Source organism: Anser anser (assembly GCF_964211835.1).
Source record: "Anser anser genome assembly, chromosome: 7".
Taxonomy (NCBI): Eukaryota; Metazoa; Chordata; class Aves; order Anseriformes; family Anatidae; genus Anser; species Anser anser.
Genome location: NC_139727.1, coordinates 16,191,190 through 16,217,905, shown reverse-complemented (window position 1 = coordinate 16,217,905; position 26,716 = coordinate 16,191,190). Strand labels below are relative to the sequence as shown.

General features: G+C 41.8%; 2 protein-coding genes across 3 annotated transcripts; both read right to left on the bottom strand.

The window, feature by feature from the left end:
• Positions 1–103: 103 nt before the first annotated feature.
• LOC310902982 (nucleolar RNA helicase 2-like) lies at positions 104–11,802 on the bottom strand. Its single transcript, XM_083845453.1, has 15 exons — positions 11,425–11,802; positions 10,963–11,241; positions 9,455–9,530; positions 8,281–8,459; positions 7,032–7,149; positions 6,286–6,471; positions 5,165–5,310; positions 4,735–4,884; positions 4,190–4,351; positions 3,519–3,638; positions 2,959–3,032; positions 2,078–2,237; positions 1,139–1,273; positions 836–880; positions 104–371 (listed from the first exon to the last, which is right to left on the bottom strand). Exons 1-15 carry the CDS (start codon positions 11,785–11,787, stop codon positions 192–194), a joined length of 2,373 nt encoding a protein of 790 aa, XP_083701579.1. The 5' UTR covers positions 11,788–11,802; the 3' UTR covers positions 104–191.
• Positions 11,803–11,919: 117 nt separating this feature from the next.
• LOC310902984 (nucleolar RNA helicase 2-like) lies at positions 11,920–26,558 on the bottom strand. 2 transcript variants are annotated; one of them, XM_083845455.1, is made up of 15 exons: positions 26,374–26,558; positions 25,545–25,811; positions 24,210–24,285; positions 23,339–23,517; positions 21,905–22,022; positions 21,016–21,201; positions 20,322–20,467; positions 19,193–19,342; positions 17,266–17,427; positions 16,389–16,508; positions 15,510–15,583; positions 15,154–15,313; positions 14,749–14,883; positions 13,317–13,361; positions 11,920–12,471 (listed from the first exon to the last, which is right to left on the bottom strand). In XM_083845455.1, the coding sequence occupies exons 1-15, from the start codon at positions 26,476–26,478 to the stop codon at positions 12,277–12,279; spliced, it is 2,118 nt and encodes a 705-aa protein (XP_083701581.1). In that variant the 5' UTR covers positions 26,479–26,558; the 3' UTR covers positions 11,920–12,276. The 2 variants fall into 2 exon arrangements, with proteins under 2 accessions (XP_083701581.1, XP_083701582.1); XM_083845456.1 differs by having other exon boundaries at positions 25,545–25,808; positions 26,374–26,552.
• Between the last annotated feature and the right edge of the window lie 158 nt (positions 26,559–26,716).

The following is a 26,716-nucleotide window of genomic DNA, read 5'->3' as shown; positions in this document are numbered from 1 at the left end:
TCCGCCCCCTAAGATGGCGGCCGCCGCCTCAGGCGGGCTCAGACCCGCCGCGCTGACAGGAGGCGATGCCCCGACCTCAGTAAACACACGCAGAAGCGCCACATTTATTATTATTATTCTTTTTTTTACTTTTTTTTTTTTTTTTTAAGTTTTTGGTAAAAACCAGCTCAGTCTCATAGCTGTGGCGGAGATTAACTGGACGACTTGTTGAAGCGCTGTCCCCAGCTCCCACTGTTAAACTTGCCGTTGCGCTTGAAACCGCCGTCCCCGAACCTGGTGGGTGCCCGGCTCGCCTCCTGGGGCAGCTCCTCCAGCTCGGGCAGCTCCTTCGCCACCGTCAGCTGCCAGCGCCGGGTGTCCTGCCACCGCTCCTGCAAACACAGCAGCACCATGTCACATCCGCCACTGCCAGCCCAATGGCGTGCCCGCACCAAATGCACCGGCACCTCCAAGCAAGGCCCAGCCATGCCAAAACAGCTCTGCAGAGCCCCACAGGGACAAGCATCAACCTCGGTCTTCCCAAATCATCTCCATACAGAGCGACAAAGGAACAAGAAGAAGTGAAGTCCACAGTAAACTCTTTTAAGTGCTGCTACTCTCCAATACCCCAGAAAGATCAAAACTCAGAGCAGCCAAAAACATATGACTGTGTTTAATAAAAATCAGGTTATAAGATGAGAACTGAAATGAGTATCTTCTCATTGTAATCCCTCCGCGCAATGTCCTTGTTAAATCATAAACCTGATCTTCCTAAACCACCCAATATTCAATCCTATGTATGACAGTCACCAAATGTTTAACTTCATTAACCCTGGAGGTTTCAAAAACAACATACCTGTATGTGATTCAGTTCGTTAACAGGGATATCAAAGCACACCCCCTATAGGAGAAAAAAATAATTAAAAAATAAGGCATTTGCTTTCCAGAAATATAACCAAGACAGCAAAACTCCAGATAGGCAGCACATGCAACTGAGATACAAATATTTCTATAGTGGTATTCCATTATACTTCATTTCTATACTGGTACATTTTTATCCTGGTACTGTCCCAACCCCTGTAGAAATTGGCCCATGTACAGACACACACATGGACCACCACCACCATCCCTCCTTCCCAAAGGATGGGTTATAACTTACCATCTTCCCCTTAAGGAAGCGCATTGCAGATATTTTGTCATCTACTTCTTCACCAAGCTGTTCTTTTAGCCCTCTCCAGGCGTAACTCATGGTACGCATTTCAATCGAGCACTTTAACACCATGGTCACAAAGCCCTTCAGAAGAAACAAACGAAGAAATACATTTGCAAATACATTTCGTTGGACAGCCTGTAACCCACTAACTATAATGAACTATGCAAGAACCTAAGAGAATCCTAAGGGAGCAGTTTCCCAGAAGTAAAGCAACTAAAAGCCTCTTAAGAAGCTAAAGGTATCTATTTAACCTAGGAGTGCCCATTGATGTGAAAGGGCAATAGCATTTCCGTATTTTAGACAGAAGCACAGACGTTTAAACAATAAATAAAGTTACAGCTGCAAAAGGGTTAAAAAATGATACAAGGAGTACAGTCCAGTCACATGCTATTTCCAAAACAGTATTACTACACAATAAACTGGGCCAAGTTCTCCCCAAATACATCAGGAAAAAGAGGGACTGTACTTTTCACCTGTCAGGATTTCTTTGCTATCAGGTAATTGCACGTTAGATCTGCTTGAAATATGCAGAAATGCAAGATGCTTCCTGAGAAAGGAAAACTTCAACAGCAAGAACCAATCTATCAGCCTGTGACATTTCATTAAGTTCTTTTATATCATCAAAGTCTTCTGTTACTTAGATCTCTAGAGCAATTCTTTTAAGTCTCATTACATGAAAATTTACTAACTGATCTCAAGTTTCTCTCACTGCATGCAGTGTGCCAGTAAGAGCTGAGTTCAGTTAAGGAACAAGAAAAAAACCAGAAGGGGATAACAGCTGTAAGAAACCCTACTGAAAGAGCCTTACAAGAAAATGCCACAGTTGCACTGGACTCAAGTGATCTGTTTATTCACTCTTATTAATGCAGGTATAATGCTATTTACCGCAGTTGAGTTGAGAAACGAGCGCTGCTGTATGGAAGATGCTCCAGAAATATGGGCTAGAGCTGCTGCCAGGGCATCAACCGCTCCTTTTTCCGCTATGAGCTCTCGAGCCGACTGTCTGAAGTAGTCTATTGCAAAAGGAGGAATGGCCTCTATACACCTAGGGCATTGATAAAAAAAAAAAGTAAGGAAAGGTTCCGAAATATCAGTATTCTTAAGGCCATAGCCCAGAATCCACAAGGAAGTGTTGCTAGCAGATCCGAGGATCCCTTGTGTTTACTTCACAAGAGGAACAAACCACTACAATGCCACTGCTGGGCTGGAGCAAGGCACTTTCTGCTCTCAGGGAAAGCTGATCAAATTGGTTAGTTCTGGGAGAAGGAATAAGAATAAGCTGGGAAACTGAGAACAGTTACTTCTCCAATGCTGTTTTTGGTACACCAGCACTTCCCACCACTTTTAAGTACAAGGTGAACCCAACACCATGCCAATCATCTCACTAATGACAAAAATCTGTCAATGAAATTTCCACCAATCATGCAGCAAGTGTAAACAGAGCTGCATGGAATAAAAAGCACAACCCTTGGCAATACGTTGACACTGAAAAACACAGGATGATAGATTACTGATGTTCTAAACACAGGTCAATTTCAGCAAGGATTTAACAGAAGATTATGTTCTATGAAAAGGCTGACATTCAAGCACACAGGTTTATTGATATCATCTTAAGAAAACTAGTCAGTGTCCACATGCAAGCAGCTGACTTTTATGACACAGGGAAAGACACGCTCACATACACGTCTGTTCCTTAAAACTGCATTACCAGCATTGCTGCTGGCATGAACCCCAGATGTCTTTTAAGAACAGGCAGAAAAACTTACTTTTTGGCATCATTACTTGACGCTTTAATTATATCTGTAGCAGAGGGAACACCTATCCGCTTAAACGTAATCCCCTGAAATCAAGAAAACAAATTGCAGTTAAAGGTATTTTCAGCACTCCACCGGTTCAACCCTACCTGAGTCACATTACTAGGACCTCTTTCATTTGTTGTTTATAGCAACAACAGTCTTTACTTAAAAAAAGGTATATCTCAAGCTAGAAGAAAGATTTGAAGTCACTGCCTTGGTTAATCCGGAGCTACTTTCCACCAATTTACAAGCAGATTGTAACAAAAGGCATGGTCTCATTCATGCATTCCTGTCACTGTCTGCCTCCTGCCAGTAACAGAGTACTGCCAGCATGGGAAAACTCATGAGACATTAGAATAAGCTGATACAAAATCATTTATCAACACTTAACAAATACCAGCATTTTAGGCCTATCCACACCCATGCTGGCCTCATGCAGCCCTAAGCAGCCCATGGTTACAAAGTCCAAGAGTACCACTGTCTTCTTAGGACCCGAATCATTTCATTAAGAAGTCTAAAGCAGAACTCACCGCTTTCTGCTCAACCTGTTTCAGAAGGTCTTCTTCTCTTCTCTGATAGAAACAAATACAGATCCCAGTCCGGCCAGCTCGACCCGTGCGTCCAGAACGATGGATGTAGGAATCAACATCCTTTGGAAATTCAGATTAACATGAAAAAAACTTGTATAATTTAAACCACCAACATTTACAAATTATAAGAGAGAAGTGAAGTTAAATTTTAATTCGGAAGCCTAAGGAATGATACATTTCTGTACCCGAACTCGTATTTACATGCTAACCACTGGAGATACTATACCTTGGGTTTAACGAATACTATTGATACACATTTTTAAAAGTAAAAAGCTCCAATGGAGTTTCAAAAGAAAAAGGCTATAGGACTATTTTAGTATTGTTACAAAACTCCATCTAAAGGTGTTCAGAAGGGATTCAGAAATACTGAAACAATGTCAAAAGCTACCATAAGACTTTGCAGAGTAACAGAAAAGCCTAGCTTTTACTTTAATCAGAGCTCAGATATAAAAGCTTAACTAGAAAATTGTAGGGCTGCATGTAAAAAAATCCACTTCACTGGTGAATCAGAACATACATATGGCAAAAAAAAAGGAATTGCCCACTATTCTGCCACAAGAAAACAAACAAACAAACAAACAAGGCAATTTCTTTTTCCCCTAATGACTTACTTTTGGTGGTGAGCACTGTATAACCAGGTCAACTTCAGGAATATCCAAACCACGGGCAGCTACATTGGTTGCAATCAGAACTTCAAACACACCATTTCTAAAGCCCTTTAAGGTAATTTCCCTCTGTTTCTGTGGAATGTCACCATGCAACGACTGGGCATCCTGTCAGTGATACAAACCGTTAAGATGTCATTTATTGAGGAAGTCTAGCCTGCAACATCTAAAGATATTTTGTATATGACATTTTTCAAATACTGGGCAAAACATGCCTTCCCACTGCTGGGAAGAGAGACAGTATTTCCTGGTTGTTCAGCATTAGCTGCATATTTTGCATTGATCTGGTCCTGCATGATTTTAAAGCCGAAGTAATAATCACATAACAGCCACAAGTGTATCTTAAATGCACAGCTCTACTTTTCGACCTGGATTTCAGACATCTTAAAAACACAGAAACAACTCCATTCACGCGGTTCCAACCTCATATTTATTTCAGGTCGTTCAATCCCTGAATATCTGTAACTGCTGCTTTCTGTTGATCCCAGTACCTGTTTGAGAGAAGAATTCAAAGCCAACTCGTTTGCCTCCTTTTTGGTCTCACAGAAGACGATAGTTCGCCCACAGCTTCCACTGTAGACTTGAATGATATCCCCAAGGACTTCTGCTCTCTGAGATGAGCGACACTGTATAGCCAAGTGCTGTTTGGGAAAGAAGCATGATAAGTCAAATTTTAAGTGTTAAATCTTAGCCATGCACAAGACAGACACAATTAATTCAATTGTAGTATGTCTGTACTTCATTTTTTAAATTGCCAAGTACTGTCCTAAGTGAAATCTTTGCTTTAAAAACTCATGTGTCAATCAAGGGAAAAGTCATTCCACGCCCCCCACTTTCCACTTTGGAAAGTCACTGCAGAACCCATCTCACCCAGGCCACATGCTCTCAGGACCCATACTGCTCTGCACCAGACTCACTCACTTCCACAGTGGTGGCAGTCCTCTGGGTCTTCTTGCCAATCAGGTCTACCTGTTCATATTCGTCTTTCATGTATTTCTTTGCAACGTCATACACCCAGCGTGGACAAGTTGCAGAGAACAGCAGCGTCTGAGGTTTGTTCTCAGAACCTGGCAGGAAAGACCACCAATTTCAGTCATCATAGCAGACTCAAACTTGAGATCTGATTAAAAAAATCAATTGAATTCTCTCAAGTTGAGAAATTTACATGTGCAGTAAGTCAACTACAACAATAAATCTTAGAAGAGATTAAAATATTTTTAAAGCCCTTCAGAAACAAAAGGCAAGATGACTGTAATTTGAACTTGACTAAGCTGAATCCTTCACCTCACCTAAAAGAAATGCAAGACTCATCCAGATCTTCAGCTAAAATAGTTTGGACCATGCCTGAAGTCCCTCTCTTACCTGAAAAACTCAGTCCCTCTTTGCCCAGTGTTCCAATACTTACTAGTTGTGGACAGTAGGGCTACATACAAAGGGAGAACAGTGGGCTAAAAAGGACACTGCAAATCATGGGAAAAAATATAAAACCAGATAAACTGCTCTTACGAGGAGTCGTCTAACAAGTGGTATCTTCAAAAAGTTTAACCTACCTCCATAGCTCCACAGGGTCAGACAGGTAGAAACACACATTGCAAAAGAATGCTTTATTATTCCCTGCAATTTACTTTCCAGTTGTGAAGAAAGCTTTAAAGGATGAATTACAACTCTTCTAAAATCTATACATATTTCCTTTTTTAGGAGATTGCTTGTACTCCCTGGCTGTCAGCACAAGGATCAACTAACCCTAAACCCAGACATCTCTTTCAGAATGAGGAAAATTAGGGCTTGGAGCAAAACCTAAAACATCAGTGTTTTTTGTTCCTCCCTTACCCCCTCCCCTCCTTTTTTCCCTCTTTCCTCCCAAAGATGCCATTCCAGCCCATCAGCCGTCTGACACCTTGCTCCGAATCTTATCATTTTCTCTGGGCTTTTATACTAACATCACACAAAGGATTCAACTGGTGGGGCACCACCAGTTTTCAGAATAATATAACTGTGTTTTCTACATTGTCCCCTATTCTTTTCCCAGTATCAGCATTTACCTTTTTTATATGCAAATCCTAAGATTTCTTCTACTTGCTCAGCAAAGCCCATGTCTAACATGTGATCAACTTCATCTAAAACAACATGCTTCACATTGGAAAGGTCCAGCTTGCTATTCTCAATGTGGTCTTTGATCCGCCCAGGAGTTCCCACTAGAATATCAATGCCAATTTTAAGGAGATCAACTGCAAGAAAAAAGACAGAACAACAACTGTGTCAGAATACAGAGACAAAAGCTAAAAAGCCACCAATAAATAGCAAAACTTCTAACCTTAGAATCAAAAAGCTGCACTTTCCTGCAGTATTTGTCTCTGAATAAAAGCACTGTGGCATTATTGCCATATGATGGCATTAGAAACCTCCACAGCTTTATCAAAGAAAAAAAAAAGTTTGCTTTTTTTTTTTTTAGCTAAATTATTTATTTCTTTCACTTCTGACTATGGAAATTTATAGAGCCACCTGCACATACAGTCCTTGAAGAGTCATCCAGTCCTAGTGTATGTCCACTTACAACATACACAAATCCACAATAAAGAAGTAATAAGGAGGATTAGACACTTGCAGACCTATAATCATTTTTAATGATGATTTATTGGAAATAATTCAACTCAGGCTGTGTAAATCCTTTAATAGCAATGTCATGGCTGCCTGAAGTGAAACTCTGACAGGGAAAAAAGCCAGTTTTACTCATGAAATACGTTTGGAGGAAGACAACTCCCACCCATGAGTTTTAGCATTTACTTACACTGTGCTTTATATGGAGTTCCTCCATAAAAACAAGCCACTGACAGTTTCTTTGTGAGATTCTTGAAGTCTCTGGCTACCTGAATGGCCAGTTCCCTTGTTGGAACAAGAACCAACACCTGGAGAAAGAGAAAGAAAATACAAAAATACAGCTGTGCTTGGGAGAGGGCGCAAGGAGAACAGGATTTACTTCACGTCAGACAGGGAAACCACGCTGCAGAACTGCTCTGATTTTTTGCCTGTTGCCCTCCAACTCTTGCCAGTTTGTAATCTGCTTTTTATGCTACACTTGTTGCGAGGTGCCACAGCTCCCTAACACCCCAGTAACATTTTCTGCACCTGGAACTTCACATCACAGCCTCAATGCCATCAAGAGGAAACAACGGAAAGTGTTACAAGATAACCAAGATGTAGAATGGTGATGTTTTTTTCTTAACACCAGATAAAACAGACACTTCGTTAACATTACTGAAGGCAACGATGGCACGGTTCAATGTGAAAGGACAAAAACAGTCACTGAACAATCTGGCATAGCAAGATCTGCTATGATACACAGCATGAAATACTCCAGCCACGTACCCTCCTTCTCCATCTACCTGCCCTCCTCCAGTATCTTTCCTTTTAAGAACAAAGTGATAAATGATTTCATTCATTCCTAGAAATCTTTCAGACATTAGTATTTCAAATCTTACATCAACATCATCTTTAAAATAAAGTAGAAGATGAAATAGGCAATGGATCTGTAGACTGTCACAGCTTTTCAGTCACGAGATAAATGCACGCATCTTATTTGTGTGGGAATAGGGTATCTGGTTACAGATATCTGGTTATCGATTCAATTTCATGCTCAAGTAAAAACATAAATACCCCTTGAATCCATTCAGTTGCATCTCCAGACACAGGGGAAAAATAAAATTATCACCACCAAATTTACAGTAAGAAACAACCTCACTGAGTTCTGAAGAGTCCAACTGACACAACCACTATAGAGGCAGGGGACTGAACCGCAAAGCCACACACCAAATTCCTGAAGACAGGAGTCTGGACATTGTAAGGAACCTCAAATATGAAACGTTTTATCACTGAGATGCTACAAAACCTTAGCCACACTGTAGCTCCTGTTCTGAGGAAAGTGTTCAGTATTAGGAACACAAATAAATGAAAAACAAGTCCACAAAGCATTTACAAAATCACTTTTGAAAACTGCCCTACTCAAAGGTTTTGGTGTTAACCCTTAAGTGGTAAGTTACTTTTGGTGAACGTCCTCTTCTCTCATCTTGCGTGACACTCTGAAGTTTTTCAGTCAGCGGAATAGCAAAAGAAAAGGTTTTCCCGGTTCCCGTCCGAGCTTGAGCAATTAGGTCTTTGCCATCATATATGGGCTGAAAAGTCTTCGCTTGCACAGGGAACAGGTACGTTACACCTCGAGCTGCAAGGTAATCCAAAGAGATTTTGTTAAGTACTGCTGAATCTGCTGCAAACTGGACTAACAATTACGAGCCCTCACACAGAACTAGCCTGAGACACATCCTGTCAAATCCTGCACGCCACGGGAGGTACCAAGTTAGAAGAAATACACATGCACCTGTTTGTTTTCACTCCTACTCTAGATCAAGAAGTATTCCACCCCCAAATGCAAAGGTGAGCAGTCACAATGAAATAAGCTTTCTTTGCGACATTTGGAGCAAGACACCAAGGGAAAAATGTATGTATTAATGTTTTTTTTTCGTGATACAGACCAAGATTTTGTTGTAGCTTGGCTTTGAAGGCAGGGGACGAGATGAAGCTGTTTGTTTTAAGAAAACATTCTAAAAATTCAGAGACATTTTGCAGAATGGAAGCGAAACAATGCACCCCAGTGACACTTCTGAGTAAGGAAAATGTAAGGCAACAACAATAATTTTGTCTGGGGAACAAGAACTATACAACTTCCCAGAAAACAGTAAGAATTATACAGCGCTTACTTCCACAAGAAAGCTAATCTAAAGGACAGATGAAAATGCCCAAAAGTATGAGATCAGAGACAATCTTTTCACAGAAGCCAAAAAGCCCTCGAATACAAAACTACACTACGCTTATTTAAGAACTGATATTACAGAGAACAGATAGGAGCATTGAAGACACACAGTAAATCAAATGATGCTAATAAGAAAAAAAAAACTGTCTATAAAATGTATATGCAGTAATAACCATGCTGTCAAAGAATAACTCTACCTTGAAATAAGTACACTTGAAATTGAACCAAAAAAACTTTAGCAGACTACTATTAACAGCAGGTTCTTTGAACCTACAGTGACTGCTGGGGTGCGTATCCTTACTGCATAATAAACGCAAGATGATTTAAGCTTCATTCTCTGCTCATAAGGATATCAGAGCACAATCCCAACAAACATTTACAGATTTTTTTTTGCCACATTAACTAACCTTTGAGAAGGTTGATGGTGTTTTTGGAAAGAGGAAAATTAGAGAAGGCACCTTCTCTTGCCTCCTCTGTCAGCTCCTAAAAGGATAAAAGAAAACTTATTAGTCCTGAAATACGATCAAATAGCATAACCTACATATCCACACAAGAAAAGCTGTGTATTTGCTTTACTGGCACAATTGTACCAGCTACCTCCTTTCTAAATAAAAGAAATGAAAGCCCTTGAGACGCAGGTACTTCACAAACACAAATGTCATCACTGTAAAGCAGGCAACTCAAATCCAGCCATCCTGTATTAGAAGACAAGGTGACACAGGCTGCACCAGTCACAGGGTACAAGGAATTCATACAAGCAAATCGGGTTTTTAAATCAGCATGAACTCCGTGCAGCCAAACCTTCCTGATCGTTACCTGCAACATGTTCAAAACCATCTATACTGTCATCTCATCCTTAATTCAGATACACCTGCACCATATTTTAAAGTCCCATGGCAAAATAATGGGAACGAACACTCCTTCGGTGTATCAGTGACCCATCACATCATACAGATATGCTCAGCAAGTCACAAAAGAGAAACTACTTGCTATCAGTCTCAACTGGCTCCACTGAAATAATAATCAGGAAACTTTTTGTGAGCAAAATTTATTTGGTATCAGAATTTACTATGTTAAGCAGAAACTTCCCAGTAAACCAAATCTCCTTGGTACACCACACAAATAGCTTCTTAACTCTGCATACCATTAGATAGTTACCTAAAGCTCATTATTCAGTTTCTGCTTCAAAGATCAGAGAGATGACATCATTATACCTATGTACAAAAAGCACCCTGGATTAACTTTTCCATCTTAAACACGAGAGAGAAAACTACATGTTGAAAGACCCATACAGAGGGTAGCAAGCTGCAGTGCCCACTCACACGTGTGTACAGGGCCAAGGGGCTCCACATGCCCCAAATCTGGGCAAGGAGATCTCAAGGAGAGGGAATTAGATAACCGTCCTTTCCCGACTCCCTGCCAAATACTTCTTCACAGAGCCTTCCAGAGAGAAAATGCCATCACAGCACAAAGCAGTGCACATTTCTCAGATGGGATCCGCTTGTGTAATCAGGAAGAAACCCTTGTGCTGTAGGACACAGAATGAGTTGCTACACGAAGACAAGCCAACATGTGCAAGCTGCTTCCTGCTAGCGAGTCTCCTCCGCTGCCGGAGGCTCCAAACAGCTTAGCGTTTGCCACGAGGAGGAACGCACGACATGCAAAGAGCTGCCACGTGCTGGTCCATGCACTGCTGCACCTTACTCACCCACCAGAGCTGGGTGCATCACGCTAGGGGCTCCCTAGGGGCTGCTCTGAGTCTGAGGGGAGCAGCAGCAAATGCTACCTATGGCAGCAGCTCCTACAGGCCTCACACACCATGTCTCCACATGGCACCCAGCACATGTTATTAAGCCAGCCCGTTACCACCAGGACACCGACTGGGTGAGACAAGGGCTCTGCGGGCAGTTACTACCTCTGAGTCACCGTCGTGCTCTCCATCCACCACATCGTTGGACGCGCTCTGAGCTGCCTCGCCATCACTTAAAGCCGAGGAAGACTTGCCCAGCCCCATGGTGCCGCTCTCCTCAGCCACACCGTTGCTTTTCTGCCGCTTCTTCGCCTTCTTGGGCAGGGGGGGCTGCAGGTCGCCATCGCCCAGCCCGCTCTCCTCAAGCTGAGCCTGTTCGCCCTCAGCCTTGCCACGGCGCTTCAGCTTCTCCCGGCGCTTCGGCTTCTTCTCTGTGCTCTCATCCTGAGGAGGGAAATCAGCCGTCGGTCGAACGAGTGACGTACCCTCTGCCCTCAGTGCCCTCCATAAGCCCTCAGCGCCCCCCTTCAACCCTCAGCGCCCCCCCTCAGGCCGGGCTGCACAAAATGGCCGCCCCGGGGCGCCACGTGCGGGCAGCCCCGCTCCCTCCTTCCCTCCCTCTCCTACCTTCGCCTTCCTCCTGCGGCCGCGGCGGAGCGGCTCGGCGTCCGCAGGCGCCTGCGGCTCTCCGGGGCTGGCTGCGGGGCCGGCGGCGGGCATGGCGGCGGGGAGCTCCCCGCACAGCTCGGCGCTGGATCGGGCTCCAGCGGGGCAGCACCAGGAGCCGCGCCCCGCCCCGACGCGCAGGAAGGGAGGCGCCCAGCCCCGGGCGGCCGGGCCGCGGGGCAGCGCCGCCGCCAGCAGCAGCAGCGGGCCCGGCCGGGCCGCGGCCGCCCAGCACAGCCCCCGCCGCCGGCCGCAGCTCGGAGCCGCCGCCCGGTAGGCTGCGGGGAAGCCGAGGCGGGCAGCGCGGCCCCACACGCCGCCCATGCAGCCCCAGCGCCCGGCGCTGCCCGCCCCTTCCGCCCGCACCGCCCGCCGGGACGGGTATAAGGGCGTAATTAAGCACGCTTTCCCTCAGACTACTCCAATTTCTACCGTAAAACCCACAGACAATATGAATTCGTAAAATAATATTTTATTTTTTACTTCTTTTTTTTCGGAAAATGTACAGGTTTGGCCAGCAGTTAAGATCTATACATTATACAGTGAGCCAGGCTAGAGGTTTGAATGCAACAGCCGTACTCTGGAATACAGATTTAGGTGTTACACACAGCTGAAATGGCAAATGAGAAAGAAAGGAAACAACACCTGCATTTTCTTCTTTTTCCCCAAAAACGCACATGATCTTGTTTATGACCAAAGTAGTACTGAAGAAAAGAACTGAATGACATATTTCTCAAAGTGGTACAAACACCCAGGAACAGCCTATTTTAACATATTATAAAATACTGCAGTTCCATTTTGGGATTGTCGAAGTTAACGATCAAAGGCTCTATCGTAACTCCGCTTCTGGCCTCTGCTTCTGAATCTGTTTCTTCCAGAGCCGCCCCGCCGCCCACTCCTGGAGCTAGAGAAGCTTCTGCCATTTCCTCCTCCTCGCTGCGTTTCTTCTAACTCAGGTAATTCATTCGCCACACACAAACGGCACTGTTTTGAGTCTTCCCATTTTCCCTATTGCAACGAAGTCACATATGTCAAGTTATATTCCATAAATACAAATACAGTGTATTTCCTAATTGTTATATTTGCTCAATTGGAAAGCAAGGAAAAATCTGTTAGCAAATACAGGGTATTCAAGTTTGTTTGTCAGTACTAGTTTCAAAACTTTAAGCGTAAAAGCTATAAATATCTGACTACGCCTCAGATACTATACAACAGGATCAAAACCCACTTTATAGATTTACAGAGCAGCCCTTACCAGCAAACTCTTTCCCCGCCTTTCACTTATTAGGAATACCACTATAATTATTACTGATTCAACAGTCCCCACCCTCCCATCCATGATCCCCCCTCTAATCCAGAATTAAAAATTGTTTTAGGAACAAATGCTGTGGCACGAGGATATGGAGATGCACTGAGGGATCTCCACAATACCTGAAGGAAAGACAGGAAGTCCAGGGAATTTTGGCATGGAAATGCTAACTCTGCCAGACAAAAACCTGATCTCAAATTCAGTTTTCTGGGGAGAAAATTCTGGGTGAAAAGCAGGGGGCAGAATGAAAAAAAGGGATCTTTAAGCGAAACATGTTGCCTACAAAGAGCAATTCAGCAGCAATAAGAAGGGGTAGATTGTTCATACCACCATTCGTTTCAGTGGAAATGTTTCAAGCTACAGATTTTTGTAGACGGGAATAGTTTAGGAAAAGGACACTATTTGTTCTGTTACTCTGTTCCTTTATGACCAGCCCTTTTGGCCACTAGAAAAGGCAGGATACAAGCTAGATAACATTTTCAGCCTAACCTAGCCAGTTTCATCTACAGTCTGCTGTTACCAGAAACTCCAGTGAAGTACGTACCTCTATTTCCTTTTGGTCTGCCACAGGAATATCAAAGCAAACACCCTACAAAGAGAAAATAATTTCAGTGGATACAAATCTAGCCTTTGAATCGATTGCAACTAAAAGGAAGTATAACAGAACCTACAGACCTACGTATTAAACCAAAGTTTTACATTTCCAAGTTATTTTTATGTTGACTTAAGATTGCTTCAAAACCTTTGAACATTGAAAGAGTTACATCGGTGTTTCACAAAACACCAATACTTGTAATTCCTTAATGTTTTTCTCAGATATATAACATTTTTCCTCTGCATAGCCAGTACTTCATGGATTTTGTTCTTTAACAAGCTTATCACCCTCTCCACTCCGAACTGTGGTCCATTAGCTTCTGCATTACTCATTTTGTAAATTCTTTCCAATCATAAGTTTTTTCTATGCTATGAATTGTATACATCCAGTACATTGAACATTTAGATTCAGACTAAAGATCTCCTGAAGTTAAAACTATATTACAGGTTAAGTACAATAAACTACATACAGATTTAAGTACATACAGGTTAAGTACAATCCATAATTCATATGTTAAAAAGCAATTCTTTGTCTGAAGGAGCAATTTGACTATCAACAATTACAACTCAGGTAGAAAAAGCCATCCGTAGATCGTGTTCCGTACATTAAGACAGCATTGAATACTAAGTACGCATCAAAAATACATCAAAAAACTAAATACATCAAAAAAAAACTCAGACAGAGATAGTAAAATAATTCACTGGAATTAAGAACTGTCCCCTCAAGGTCAAATTTAAAATTAAGCGTCCTGCCAGGAAACCTTATGAAATTCGTGTATAGGAAACCTGTATGAAATTCGTAAGTCAAGACATGCAGGTTAACTTTTACAAAAAGATGTAATGTAAAAGAGAATACACACAGTACCTAAGATTTTTCTTTTATTTTTTAAATAATTTTAAAACTGTTGCTTAAGTGTAGGTTGCCTCTTGTTTCAGGCTTTCTAGTTTATCATGTCTGGGTATCCTCAGTACTGGCATATAGATGTGCTAGGATTTTGATGATTTGCTGAACTAGATACTGCCAACACCTGCCATTTTTACATCTCTCCCCCCTTCTGGTACTTCCAAAATGCACACAGTCAGCTTCCTTTCATATCAATCTTTATGCTTCTGTTACATAGCAACACAATTTGTACCTTTTACGTGTACTGCTATATCTCTCTGGACATGCACAGTTATACTGAACTATCCTACCTCCTTAACGTATCAGGGGAGCAGAGCCCTAAGCTGCTGAGGTGACCACTAAATAAGATAGAGGCCCATTCCTCTGTCAGAGGATCATGTCTTTATCAGAGTCTGGAATGAGGGAAGAAAAGCCCAACTATCCACTCCACCATAACTTTCTTACAGTAGCAGAAATACAAAGAAAAAAAAAAGCTTACCATTCTTCCCTTGATGAAACACATTCTGTTCACCTTTCTATCAACGTCATCACCAAGCTGTTCTCGTAGTCTCCGCCAAGCATAGCTCATATTGTTTATTTCTTCAGAGCAGCGCAGTATCATTGTAACAAATCCCTAAAGAGTAAGAAATTGGGCATGTTCCATTCAGTCAGAGGAATACGCTTTAGCTCATCTATCAGACATGAGAAACCTGCTAATTTACAGTCTATAAACTACATTTTCAAATGGCTCCCGTTACAGGCGAACATGCATATTTATAGTCCCTATATTCTTAGTTCCCATAAGGAGAATGAGGAGACAATTATTTTAAAAAATAGAGGTATTTTTGTAGTTGTTTCGTTTTTTCTTCAAATTCAGGACAAACATTAAGCTATATATACTTACAGCATCAGAGTTCAGCAGGGAGCGCTGTTCAATGGAAGTAGCACCTGAAATATGTGCTAGAGCTGCAGCTAGAGCATTAACTGGTCCCTTTTCTTGTATTAGCAACTGAGCAGATTCTTTGAAATAATCAATAGCGCTTTGAGGAACAGAATCCAGACATCTAAACAAAACCAAACAAAAAAAATTGCTAGTCAAGGAGAAAAAAATTATATACAGAGGTATCTACTTAGCTTTGGAGCATAAATAGAAATGGCAGTCCAGGACTTTAATTAATAGTGATGAGAAATGGCAATGAACAATGCAAAACAGCCCTTTTGAACTAGAAAGATAGGAAGATAAAATAAAGCTTGAGTTACCTGATAGCATCTTTGCTGGAAGCCTTTATTATATCTGTTGCAGTAGGAACACCAACACGCTTGAATGCAATGCCCTGAAATTCATAAAGCAAAATGCAGATGAAAGTTGCAAACTATAAATAATTCAGTTTTAAAGAAACAGTGTTGGACTCCAATGAAAAAAACATTTAAATCTTAATTTTCTCTTGTGCTTTTTCAAAACCCTACTTTGTTAGTAAAAATTACAAGGTTACAATTACAGGAAAATGGGTAACACAAAAAACATTTATGTACCAGGTCAGTTTAAATAATCTACTGGCCTTAAATGGAAGTGAATAGACCATTTTGATATTTTCCAGCAAAAACGAAGGTCTACAAATTCTAAACAGAATTATAAATCCAAGTAAATCAGACTAAAATTAAAGTATGAGTTATGTTGCCTTTCTAAAGGAAAGCCTAAGTTTTACATGCCTGTGACGAAACCATCTCATCTTAACTGAATACTTAATCAGTGAGAAAACTATCGTATGGAACAGTGCTGGGAAGTAACAGTTATCGATAAAGCTGCACATCGGAAAATTATTGATCACATAAACCAGGGTGAACACTAAATGGAAAACCTGCTAGCTTTCTCCCCAGCCTCCCCTTCTCATTTCCACGGGTACAATCTTACGGCATTTCCTGTAAAAGCGTGGGCAAGTAAAACTGCAGTGCAGTGCCTGCTCCACAGCAGCCTACAACCTAGCCAAACTCTGCAAGGTAACTGAACCTCAACGGGATGCTTTAGATGTTGTACTCTGTCATTGAGCTACACGAACAAAACATGACATGAGGATTTTACATGCTGCCTTAACACATTGCATTTGGGTGCTTGTGAACAGAAAAAAAACTATGGTTTACCGCTTTTTGTTCCACATATCTTAACTGATTTTCTTCTTTTCGTTGATAAAAACAGATACATATCCCAGTCCGGCCAGCTCGACCTGTGCGTCCAGAACGATGGATATAGGACTCCACATCCTTCAAAATAAATAGTCTTATGACTTATCTCATTCACTGCAATTTAATCAACTCATTGCCTTCATATAATTTAGAAGTCATTACCATTAAGCCTGAACAATGCACAGTAATTACAAATGAGGATTAAATTAAAAACCATTTTATCACTTAAGTCAGAAGAGTAAGCTTTCCCATAAATCTCTAAAGAGCATGGTCAGAAAGCCAGAATCACGAGCATGGCTCAACTAGGTCTTGTTTTGTCATTACCACGGAGAACACGAGAAAACATTTTAAGTGTGTACACCTCTAACAATTCCATTCCCTGTCCTACATATCAACTTAAGAGCATGGTTATTGAGATATTAATAGTGAATTCACTGAAATATTAGCTCATTTCTTGTAACTCTTAACTTCAGCCAATGTTCTCACTGCTGGGGTCTCCTCCTCACGTGCCCCTACGTTAATCATTCTTGCAAGACAAAAAGCTTTTTTTTTTTCCCCACTGTTCACTGTTTCCAGATTTGCAACTACCATATACGGCCTTGCAGTGAGACGCTTCATACAGCCTTAAAAGGCAGCATTTTAAGAACCATCTTTACATATTCTAGGGACTGATGCACACTGAAAAATCCTCAAATAAACTACTTTTGTATATCAGGACATTCCTTACCCTCAAACGCAATGCTCATAAACTCTGTGGTGAACACCATCACTTGACAACATTTACTATTTGAAAACAGAACTATATATCATTATTACAACGAGACACCCAACTTACCTTTGGTGGTGAACTTTGTACAACCAGGTCAACTTCAGGGATATCTAAACCACGGGCAGCTACATTGGTTGCAACCAGAACTTTAAAGGCACCGTTTCTAAAACCTTTCAGCGTGATCTCCCTTTGCTTCTGAGGAATGTCACCATGCAATGACTGGCAATCCTGAAAAAAAAAAAAACAGTATTATTATAAGACTGTACCAAAATTCAAAACAGTTCTCCCTTTCATGGTCACTTTTGGTTACAGTATCTTGGTATACAGTACTCACTGTATAGCAAGATACAGAAGAACTAAACTGCCAGTTTATACTTTAGATGTCTCACAATACTTCCTCGGTGCTTCTTACTCAGGTACCTCAAATACCTTTAACAAAGGTAGGAAAACACAACAGCAACATATATCTTACGCCTCCACCTCTAACTACTGTGACCTATGAAAATAACTATGCCCCAGCTTTCCACCCACATCCTCTATGCAAGGCGTAGCTGTTTAAAAGCAAGCCATTTCCAATAATGTTCTCAGGCCTTCCACAGTATTTCTTTAGGTATGTTTTCCAAAATGATGTTGCTTTTTAATCCCTCAGTATATTAATTTCCCCCACTACAAATTAAGGGATTAAAACATAAGTACTCCTTAAAAAAATAAACTGTAGGGTGTTTTTATCTAAACATTCTGAAAGTTCTTCTGTATCACAGCAATAACAAGTGTAAAGACTAAAACATACAGAAATCATTTTTTCTTCCACTTCCTTTCACCTCTTGCCCATAGTTGATTTCCATACTTTCCTCATGTAAACAGTGATTTAAAAAAACAGCAACAAAAATACTAAAACAATCCTACAGACACCACAGAATTCAAAAACTTCTTCACAGTTTTAGATTAATGTCACCCCACAAATGGAAGAGGCATGTATTCTGTTAGTGAGCATCAATATGCAAAACCAGAAACATCTAATAATTTCCTCTCTTACCTGCCAAGATCAGAGCTCTGCATTGCCTATGCAAGATTTGATATCACTAACACCACCAGTAACGCAGGATAAGGCTCCACGCTCAGGTTTACCTGTTAGTGAGGTCATCTAGGGGTGTGGGAGAAACACTCCTGAACACAGTTGTGGCAGATGAAAAAGATTCTGCTTTCCCTAGGAATATAATACTCCACAGCTTTTCTAGACATAAGTTAACCCATCTCCCTAGTGAAACCACACAGAGAAAAAGTAGTTGCTGTGATACCACCATCAAAAAGGAGCATGCAGTGCCAGTGCCACAACATATAAACATTGCACCACTACATCAGCGGGTTATTTTCCACCAGTGCTAGTGTGCTCTAGTGTTCTGCACCACAAACCTCAGGAATAAACTAAAGCTCACTCACAGGACACGGCAGATTGAATTCTTCCTGCGCATACATCTTTAAACTCTTCGTAACAGCTAATAAATACCTTAATGAGACACAGATAGAGCCTCTGGTGTACTACTGCTCTAAACCCTAACTGGGGCCCCCTGACTACACTAATTAACATCAGCATCCTAGCTCAGTAACTGCTATTCCAGTACCATGACCTGTCATCCTAGCAGCTCTTCAAGTTTGTTACCATGTTTTAATCCAAGAGAGACAGTTCTCTCTAAAGAAAAACAAAATAGCTCACAGCTGCTTCATTTAACATCAATGAAAAGATGTTTTTTCTTAAGAAAAAAGAATCCTTTGTAGTCCAGTGTCTGTTAGAGCAGCCTAGTCCTGAAAACTATAATGCTGAGAACTTCCAACCATTTGTTTGTTTTAAGGTTTTGTAATTTTGAAACAATCTGACCACCTGCAAAAGCCCACATCATTCACTTTCAAAGTCTCTCCAAAACTTACTCAGCCTAGGTCTAATACCAATACAGGGTCGATCTATCTGTGTTACCTAATACAAATGATGAAATACCTGTTTGATTGAAGCATTCAGAGCCAGTTCGTTTGCATCCTTTTTGGTCTCACAAAATACAATGGTCCTCCCAAGGCTGCCACTGTAGACCTGAATGACATCTCCAATAACTGCAGCTCTCTGAGACCAGTGGCACGCTATAGCCAAATGCTGTGGAAAAGAATTCCAGTTTTTAGCTTACACAAAACCCACAAGATTCTTTAAAGCATTTGAAATTTGAAAATGCAGAAATACTAAAGTTATACAGTTTCTTGATGGGCAAAACGTTCCCGGAACATGCAAAATCCCTATGGCCCTTACATGTACAACACGATCAGTCTAACATTAAGTGAAATAATTACAGTAAAAAGAAAAAATGACAGTCCACAGATCACTTTTTTAAAGCAAGGAAAAAAACTGGTGATTATAAACTGTGTCTCTAGAGAACAGCTAGAGGTGCAGGATTTTATCAAAGTTATATTAGCTACAATCATACGTCAGATAAAATGAAAACACTGCATTACAAGCTTCTTTTGAGCTCAAGATTAACGTTCTTTGAAAACTGCCATTACAATTATGATGTGCCCAACTGATTCATCAGAGTATCTGTTAAGAGGTACCCTACACCTAAACAAAACACCTTTATCAGGTATAGAGAATTAATTCAGGCTTCTAACATACACCTTGTATTCCTTGCCATGGTATTCACCACACAGCAAGCAAAGGCCTAGCAAGCTGTGATACCCCAGGAAATCTGAAAAAGCCTCCTGTGTACAGAATACCAGAATGTGACTGATGCCTGTAATAATTTAAAGGAGCCAGGCTGATGTTAATGCATGCCTTTAGCTCACAACTCAGAGAGATTTAGACACACTGAATTTCTCTCTGAAAATCAACGTAACTGATAACTGAATTGTCACTCTGCTCTAGATGTCTATAAGGTTACTAGGTGCCATGAGTTTCTAAACCTAGCAAGTTTGAGTAGCTGTATTGTGTCCTACACCTAAAAATTCATTCTAAAAACAAACTTTCAACATCACCCCTGATAAAGTACCTTAGATGGCACCATTTATGTCAACAGATGACCATTTGTGTCAAAAAAGGGAAAGGGATGAGGCCTGAAAACATTGACATTAGACAGGTTACTCACTTCTACTGTTGTAGCAGCCTTCTGAGTTCTTTTCCCAATTAGGTCAATCTGCTCATATTTAGACTTCATGTATTTCTTAGCCACATCATACACCCAATGTGGGCAAGTTGCAGAAAACAGTAGCGTCTGGGGATTGTCTTCAGAATCTTAAAACACAGAAAAACATTTCACAACCTTTATATCTTTTCATTTTACGGATGCATACTAGTTCATTACACACTTACTACAAATATAAGGTCAAATTTCATTATCTAAAATATAGAAGGAAAATCTTTTTTTCATTTCATGCATTACTTACACCAGGGAAAAATACTCTTGAAATTAAAAGTATTTTCAAGATTAGAGAAAAAGGTTACTTTGAACAAAAATACAGTCTCTTTTCAAGCGATTAAAAGGGTAAAAAGCTTCTAATTCCTTTAAACTGGAAAAAGTCCAAGTAAAACTTCTATAGAGGTGTCAGAGAAAGTTATCAGGCTCCTAGGTACTGGATTTTAAGCTTTCCAAAGGTCCTATGAATGATTCCCAGTTACACAACACTTCCTCACATACTACATTCATGGTACGTTTCTTCGAATACACTATTCAGTCTTTTCTAAATAAAGCCACATTACAACTTTCAGAAAAACATTCTTCGATTTTAGCAGACCAAAAGACTCCTTGTATGTCCTACTATTTGTTTAAATATTGAGATTACCTTTCTTGTACGCAACTCGTAAAATGTCTTCCACTTGCTCAGCAAATCCCATGTCCAGCATCTGGTCAACTTCATCAAGGACAACGTGTTTCACCTTGCTAAGGTCTAGCTTGCCATTCTGAAGATGGTCTTTGATTCGACCAGGTGTCCCAACCAAAATGTCGATTCCACTTCTAATGAGATCAACTGATAAACAGGAAAGAGCAGAAGAGGAGTTAACAGTGGACTAACGAGCATTCTATACATTAGAGAGACTTGGTAGCCAAGTAATAATGAAACAACAGCTTCTTAAACCACTCATATGTACTTTCCTAACAAACATAACAAGTGATGAAGAGGAGGAGAAAACCGGGGAAAATAAAAAAATTGGTAAGACAGAAGTTCTGCTGCTCTTCCTGAAGGAAAAAAAGAGATTCATCATCTCTCTTCCTTCTCCTCGTGACTTAAATTACGTAGCAAAGAGCTTGTTTGAACATGCTTGGGAAACAGTTAGATCTTTCCAAGTCGTCTGACTAAGTTAACCAGATTAAGAAAAAAACACTTCTGACTATCTGAATTATTCAATACATTTTTTCCACAAAGTTCTGTTGGAAAAAAAAAGTTATCCCTAATGACATCCTATACACACAATATATGTGTATATATTGACTCTCTATACACACGATATAGTAACCTTGGTTAAAAGTACGTCGGTAGACAAGGAACATTAAGACTGTAACTGAGAGCTATAGTTATTTCCCACCATAAAGAGATATTCTGAGCCACTCACCGAATACCCCACGATTGCCCCCCAGAGCTTGAGCTAAAGGTTGCATTTGGTAAGACCTGAATGCGCTTCTTAAACACGCTAGTCAATTGACATTTCAATTATTAGCCATGTGTCACTTACTCTGTCCATTATATGGAGTTCCTCCATAAAAACAAGCTACTGTGAGCTTTCTCGTTATGTCCTTGAAATCTTTGGCAACCTGGTTTGCCAGCTCTCTTGTTGGAGCAAGAACCAGTACCTAGACAGAAGGATGACAAACAGATGTTCTCTCAACATGGCTTCTACCAAAATACGTTAGACTTTTACCCACCAGCTTAGGTCCAACCACTATACCATTAAAAATAACAACAAAAAAAAGGTTTAAAAGTTATCTAGGCAAAGATTAGGGAAACACACTACTTAAGTTTCTCATGACATCATTAACCTCCTTCAGCACATACTCATGTAGGAATTTTTTTTTTTAAATGAGATAGACAGGAGGTACTTAAATTTTAACTTCAGCTTTTGAACACATCAGATCAGCTACAGATCGTCTTCTACATGTGCATATATTGTGTCAGTACAAGACTGAACAAGTTGGTTAAGCTTTTTAGCTTTTTTTTTTTTGATACTGTTCTCAAACCTGGCAACAGAGTCTTGACAGAAGAACCTTTAAAATCCTTGTCCTGTTATATCTTTCATCATTGACACACGTTATAAAAAAGTAAGAAGTGTACTAGGCTGGATTAAGGCCTGAAATCTTTTCTCTTCTGATATTCCTAACTCCCTTGATGAAAGTTTTTCCTTCTCTGCAAGACTGCACTGAATCTTAAGTCAGCATTCCCAGTCAGACAGCCAACACAATGGCCAGATGCAGATAAAAGAGCTAGTAGTAATTTTGGAGTAAACTTCAGGTAGCCTGAGATGGGTGACAAGACGAATTAAGCTGACAAAAATAAATTCCACTACAAAATGAGGATAGGTGTTGGCCTTTCTAGTTTTGGAAGGTATCATGAGAATTTGGTAAAATAAACATATTTCTGAGAAGAATGCAGACAGCTCATAATCAATCTGCATTCTCTGGAGCAGGATTTTTAACATCTGGTGGTGGTCCTACTTAAAAAATAAGTCTATTTTTAAAATCTCCTGCTATTTATGTGCTTAAAAAAAACATGCTTAAAGCAGACAGCTTTTATTGATCAAAAAAAAGTCGTTATTTTGTTCTAACTTGGGAGAAAAAAAATCACCCAGTGACCAGTGGGCCCAAACAGGTAAGACGGCTGGCCAAAATTACCTAGAGATGCAGTGAACCCCTCTAGTTTTTTCTCTCTGTAAGCAGAAAAAGGAATTGTCGAGTAGATAGAGCTACTGTGCTCTTTAATCTTGATTAGAGGGCATGAGGCATAACAGGATGCAGACAAAGCCCCAGTGAACATAACTTTCAAAGAATCTTTCAAAGGTTGCTAAGAATCTGTGCTAGCTTATCCCTGCACAAACGTGAAGAACTTTTCCAGTGGGCTAACACTCTGAATCACTTGGACAGAAGACAAAAGCAAAACCAGCATTCTAAGTTACCTTTGGTGAACGGCCTCTTTTTCTTTCCTGTGAGTCTGCCTGAAGCTTTTCAATTAAGGGAATAGCAAAAGAGAATGTTTTCCCTGTTCCAGTTCGTGCTTGAGCAATTACATCTTTCCCAGAAAACACTGGGTGGAAGGTCTTCACTTGAACGGGGAACAGGTACGTCACTCCTCGAGCTGTGACAATGTGAACAGACTTCCTCAGCACAATCACATTTAAAGCCTTCTCATGCACATTTCAGAGGTCATCCCAAGCAGAATATCCAACAACTCTACAGTAAGTCAGGACTATATCATCACCTCCACTGCTTCGTGTAACCACAGAGCCATTTTTAACGAGCACCCTAAGACTGCCTCTCTTAATCTCCCCTGCATACACCAGAGAGAGCTAGCTGGGACAGAAGAAGTTACTAGCCTTTAATAGAAGTCTTTAAACACCATGATTTTATTCATGTAACGCTCCCCTCCTGGCTACAAAAATTTCTTATCTTCAAATAAAATGCTAGTCAAAATCAATTCTTCTCTCAATCTCATATTAAGTCATACAACTCATGTCAGAGATGCTAAATATACCTGATTTTCTTTTACTTGCAATGATAGAACTTTTAACCAAAAATTTCTCAACGTTTTTTGAACTTGTATCTGTTATTTCAAGTTCCACTGTAATGGCTGAACCAGGCAAAACTGAACACAGACTTCTCTGTGCTCAAAAATGTATTTAAAGTCAGCATTCAATACGCTTTCTGTGTAACATCGGTGCTTGCATACACACAAGTAAAGCCCACCCCAAAGCTCACTGAGCATATTAAGTGTAAAAACACATGACAGATCATTTACTTCCTGTGACCACATCATGCCAAGAAACTTACCTTGAAGAAGCTCAACAGTCACTTTGGAAATAGGGAAATTAGAGAAAGCACCCTCCTTCTGCTCTTCAGTCATCTCCTGTTGGGTAAACAAGAATTCAAGTAACTTAACATGTGAGTATCAGATGACCATCAGAAAGTTTAGGATATGGGCATGCACACTGGTGTCGTAGACAAAGGTCAATTTTTTGGTAACAATATCACAGCCTTCTTTGTTTTACTTGCTTACTATCGTATTTCAGTTAGACGAAAGTGATCTGTAATTTAAATTAAGGCAGTTTCAAATATAATGGTATAATAATGGAAAATATATAAATTAACTCCAATAGCTTTTAATTACATTTTAAGATTATATTTTAAGCAATTACTGACAGCCAAGCAGAGTAGATTGTAATATAGCTCGCTAGCCAACTTCCCACTTCCCAACTAACACAGCACAGTGATTTACATGTACACCAACCGACCCCCAAAAGAGCAACAAATTGAGGCAGATCATCAAATTCGCCTACTTACTAGTGCATCACTTCAATATACACTATAGCAGCACACTGACTAAAACGTTAAGTGTGCTGAAAAAAAACTACCCATGCCAATGCTGGGTGCTTTGTGAAGCATCAATCATCACAGAAAAAAACGCAAGCAACAGTAAACAACATGGCTAAATAGACTTATAAACAAATCCTAGGAATGAAAATATTTCCCCCAACAAAAAAAGTGAATTATGTCAAGCAATTTTAAAAAGACAGAAATCAAACAGAAATAGTCAGATAAAAATACTACCCCAGGAACGCTTAAAAATACTTACAGAACTGGTCCGATGATACACTGTATTACGCTAAGAAACAACACCTTACAAAGTGATATTTAGCAAGATCATAGATAGAAACAAATTAACATTTAATCCTTCTTTTTCAACGAGCTAAAAAAAATAAATGTTACTTTACCCAAGAAATACCCATACTATCAAAAATAAGTCAATTAAAATGTATTTCTGGCCATGACAGTCACATCTAACAATGCTGAATCACATTAAAGTACCCTCTTGCTGCAGCTCACCAACAGCTGCTAACAGCTACAACAGCACTGGACTACTGAAGTGAGGAAACCATGGCGCGCTGATCTGGAACTTCAGCACTTTCAGAATTTAGAACTTTTGCAAATAACTGACAGCAACGGCAGGCCAAGCAACTTGAAAGTTTACAGCAGACTTCCCATTGATTGAAAGAGGAGGAGGAAAGGAAAAAAAAAAGAAATAACGTGTTCTAAATTTAATCTTGTTGTAGCACAGGAGTTGAAAGCTGACCTGATAACTGTTGGTAAATCAGTTATTACTTTTACCTGCTCTTGGTCGCTGTCACAGTCCCCACTTGATGTTTCGCTGGAATTACGGGGCCGCTTTTTGTGGGCAGATTTAAGGGTGAGGGAAGATAACCTGGCGTTCTCCGGGCTATCTCCTCCGGCATCACCGTTTTGCTTCTCTCTGCTCTTTGCTTTCTTGACTTTCGGCGAATCGAGCTCATCCTCCGACTGCTCGCTCTCATCTGTCTGCGATTTCCTCTTCCGAGCCTTGTCGCGCCGCTTGGCTTTCTTTTCTTTCTTCTCCTTCTGGGGAACGACACTCCCGTGAGTACCAACCCGCGCATCACCCGAGCCGCGGGGAACCGAGGCAGCACGAAGAGACGGCTCACAAACGAGCCGGCTCACAAACGGCCGCTCCCCCGGGGGCTCGCGTAACTCGCCAAAACCCTCCCATAAAAAAAGAAAAAATCCCAAATCCCGCCCCCTCCGCGCATGTGCCGCCGGGAGCCGGCTTCCCGACCGCGGCACACGCGGCGCTGTGGCCGAGGGGGCTTAGGAGGACCCGGGAGCCCCCCCGGGCGGCTGCTCCGGCCGGGCCAAGCCTCGGTGCCCCGGCGGGGGCGGCAGGGCCCGGCTGAGGGGTGGCCCCGAGGCCTCCCGGGGGCCTGGCCGAGGCCACGCCGCCGCGCACGTGGCCGGCACGGCCCAGGGGAGCGCGGGGCTCGGCCCCGGCTCGGAGAACGGCGGCGGGGCCCGGCCTAAGGCCGCCGCCGGCACCGGAGGGCTGAGGGGTGGGGAAGGCCCGGCCCGGCCCGGCCCGGCCCGGCCGCACCGGCTGCGGAACCCCCCCGGAGCCGCTCCCCGGTACCTTGCGCCGCCGCCGGCCGTTGCCCGTGGCCGCCTCGCTCTCCATGGGGCTCTCGGAGCCCGCCTCAGCCCCGCTGCCGGCGCACAGCCGGGTGGCCTCGGGCATCGCCGCTCTGCTCCGCGCCTCGCCGCCGCTCCCCGCCGCCGCCGTGACAGGAACGCGCCCCGCCCCGGAAGCCGCCCGCCGTCCCGGCCGGCGGCAGCCAACCGCCTGCCGCCCCGCCCCGCGGACTACAACTCCCGGCGTGCCTCGGGACAGTTCCCGACAGCCCCAGCCAATGACCGTGCGCCGCACCTCGATCGTGAGGCGGCCGCCATTTTGGGAGTGCTCCTGCCCTACCCAG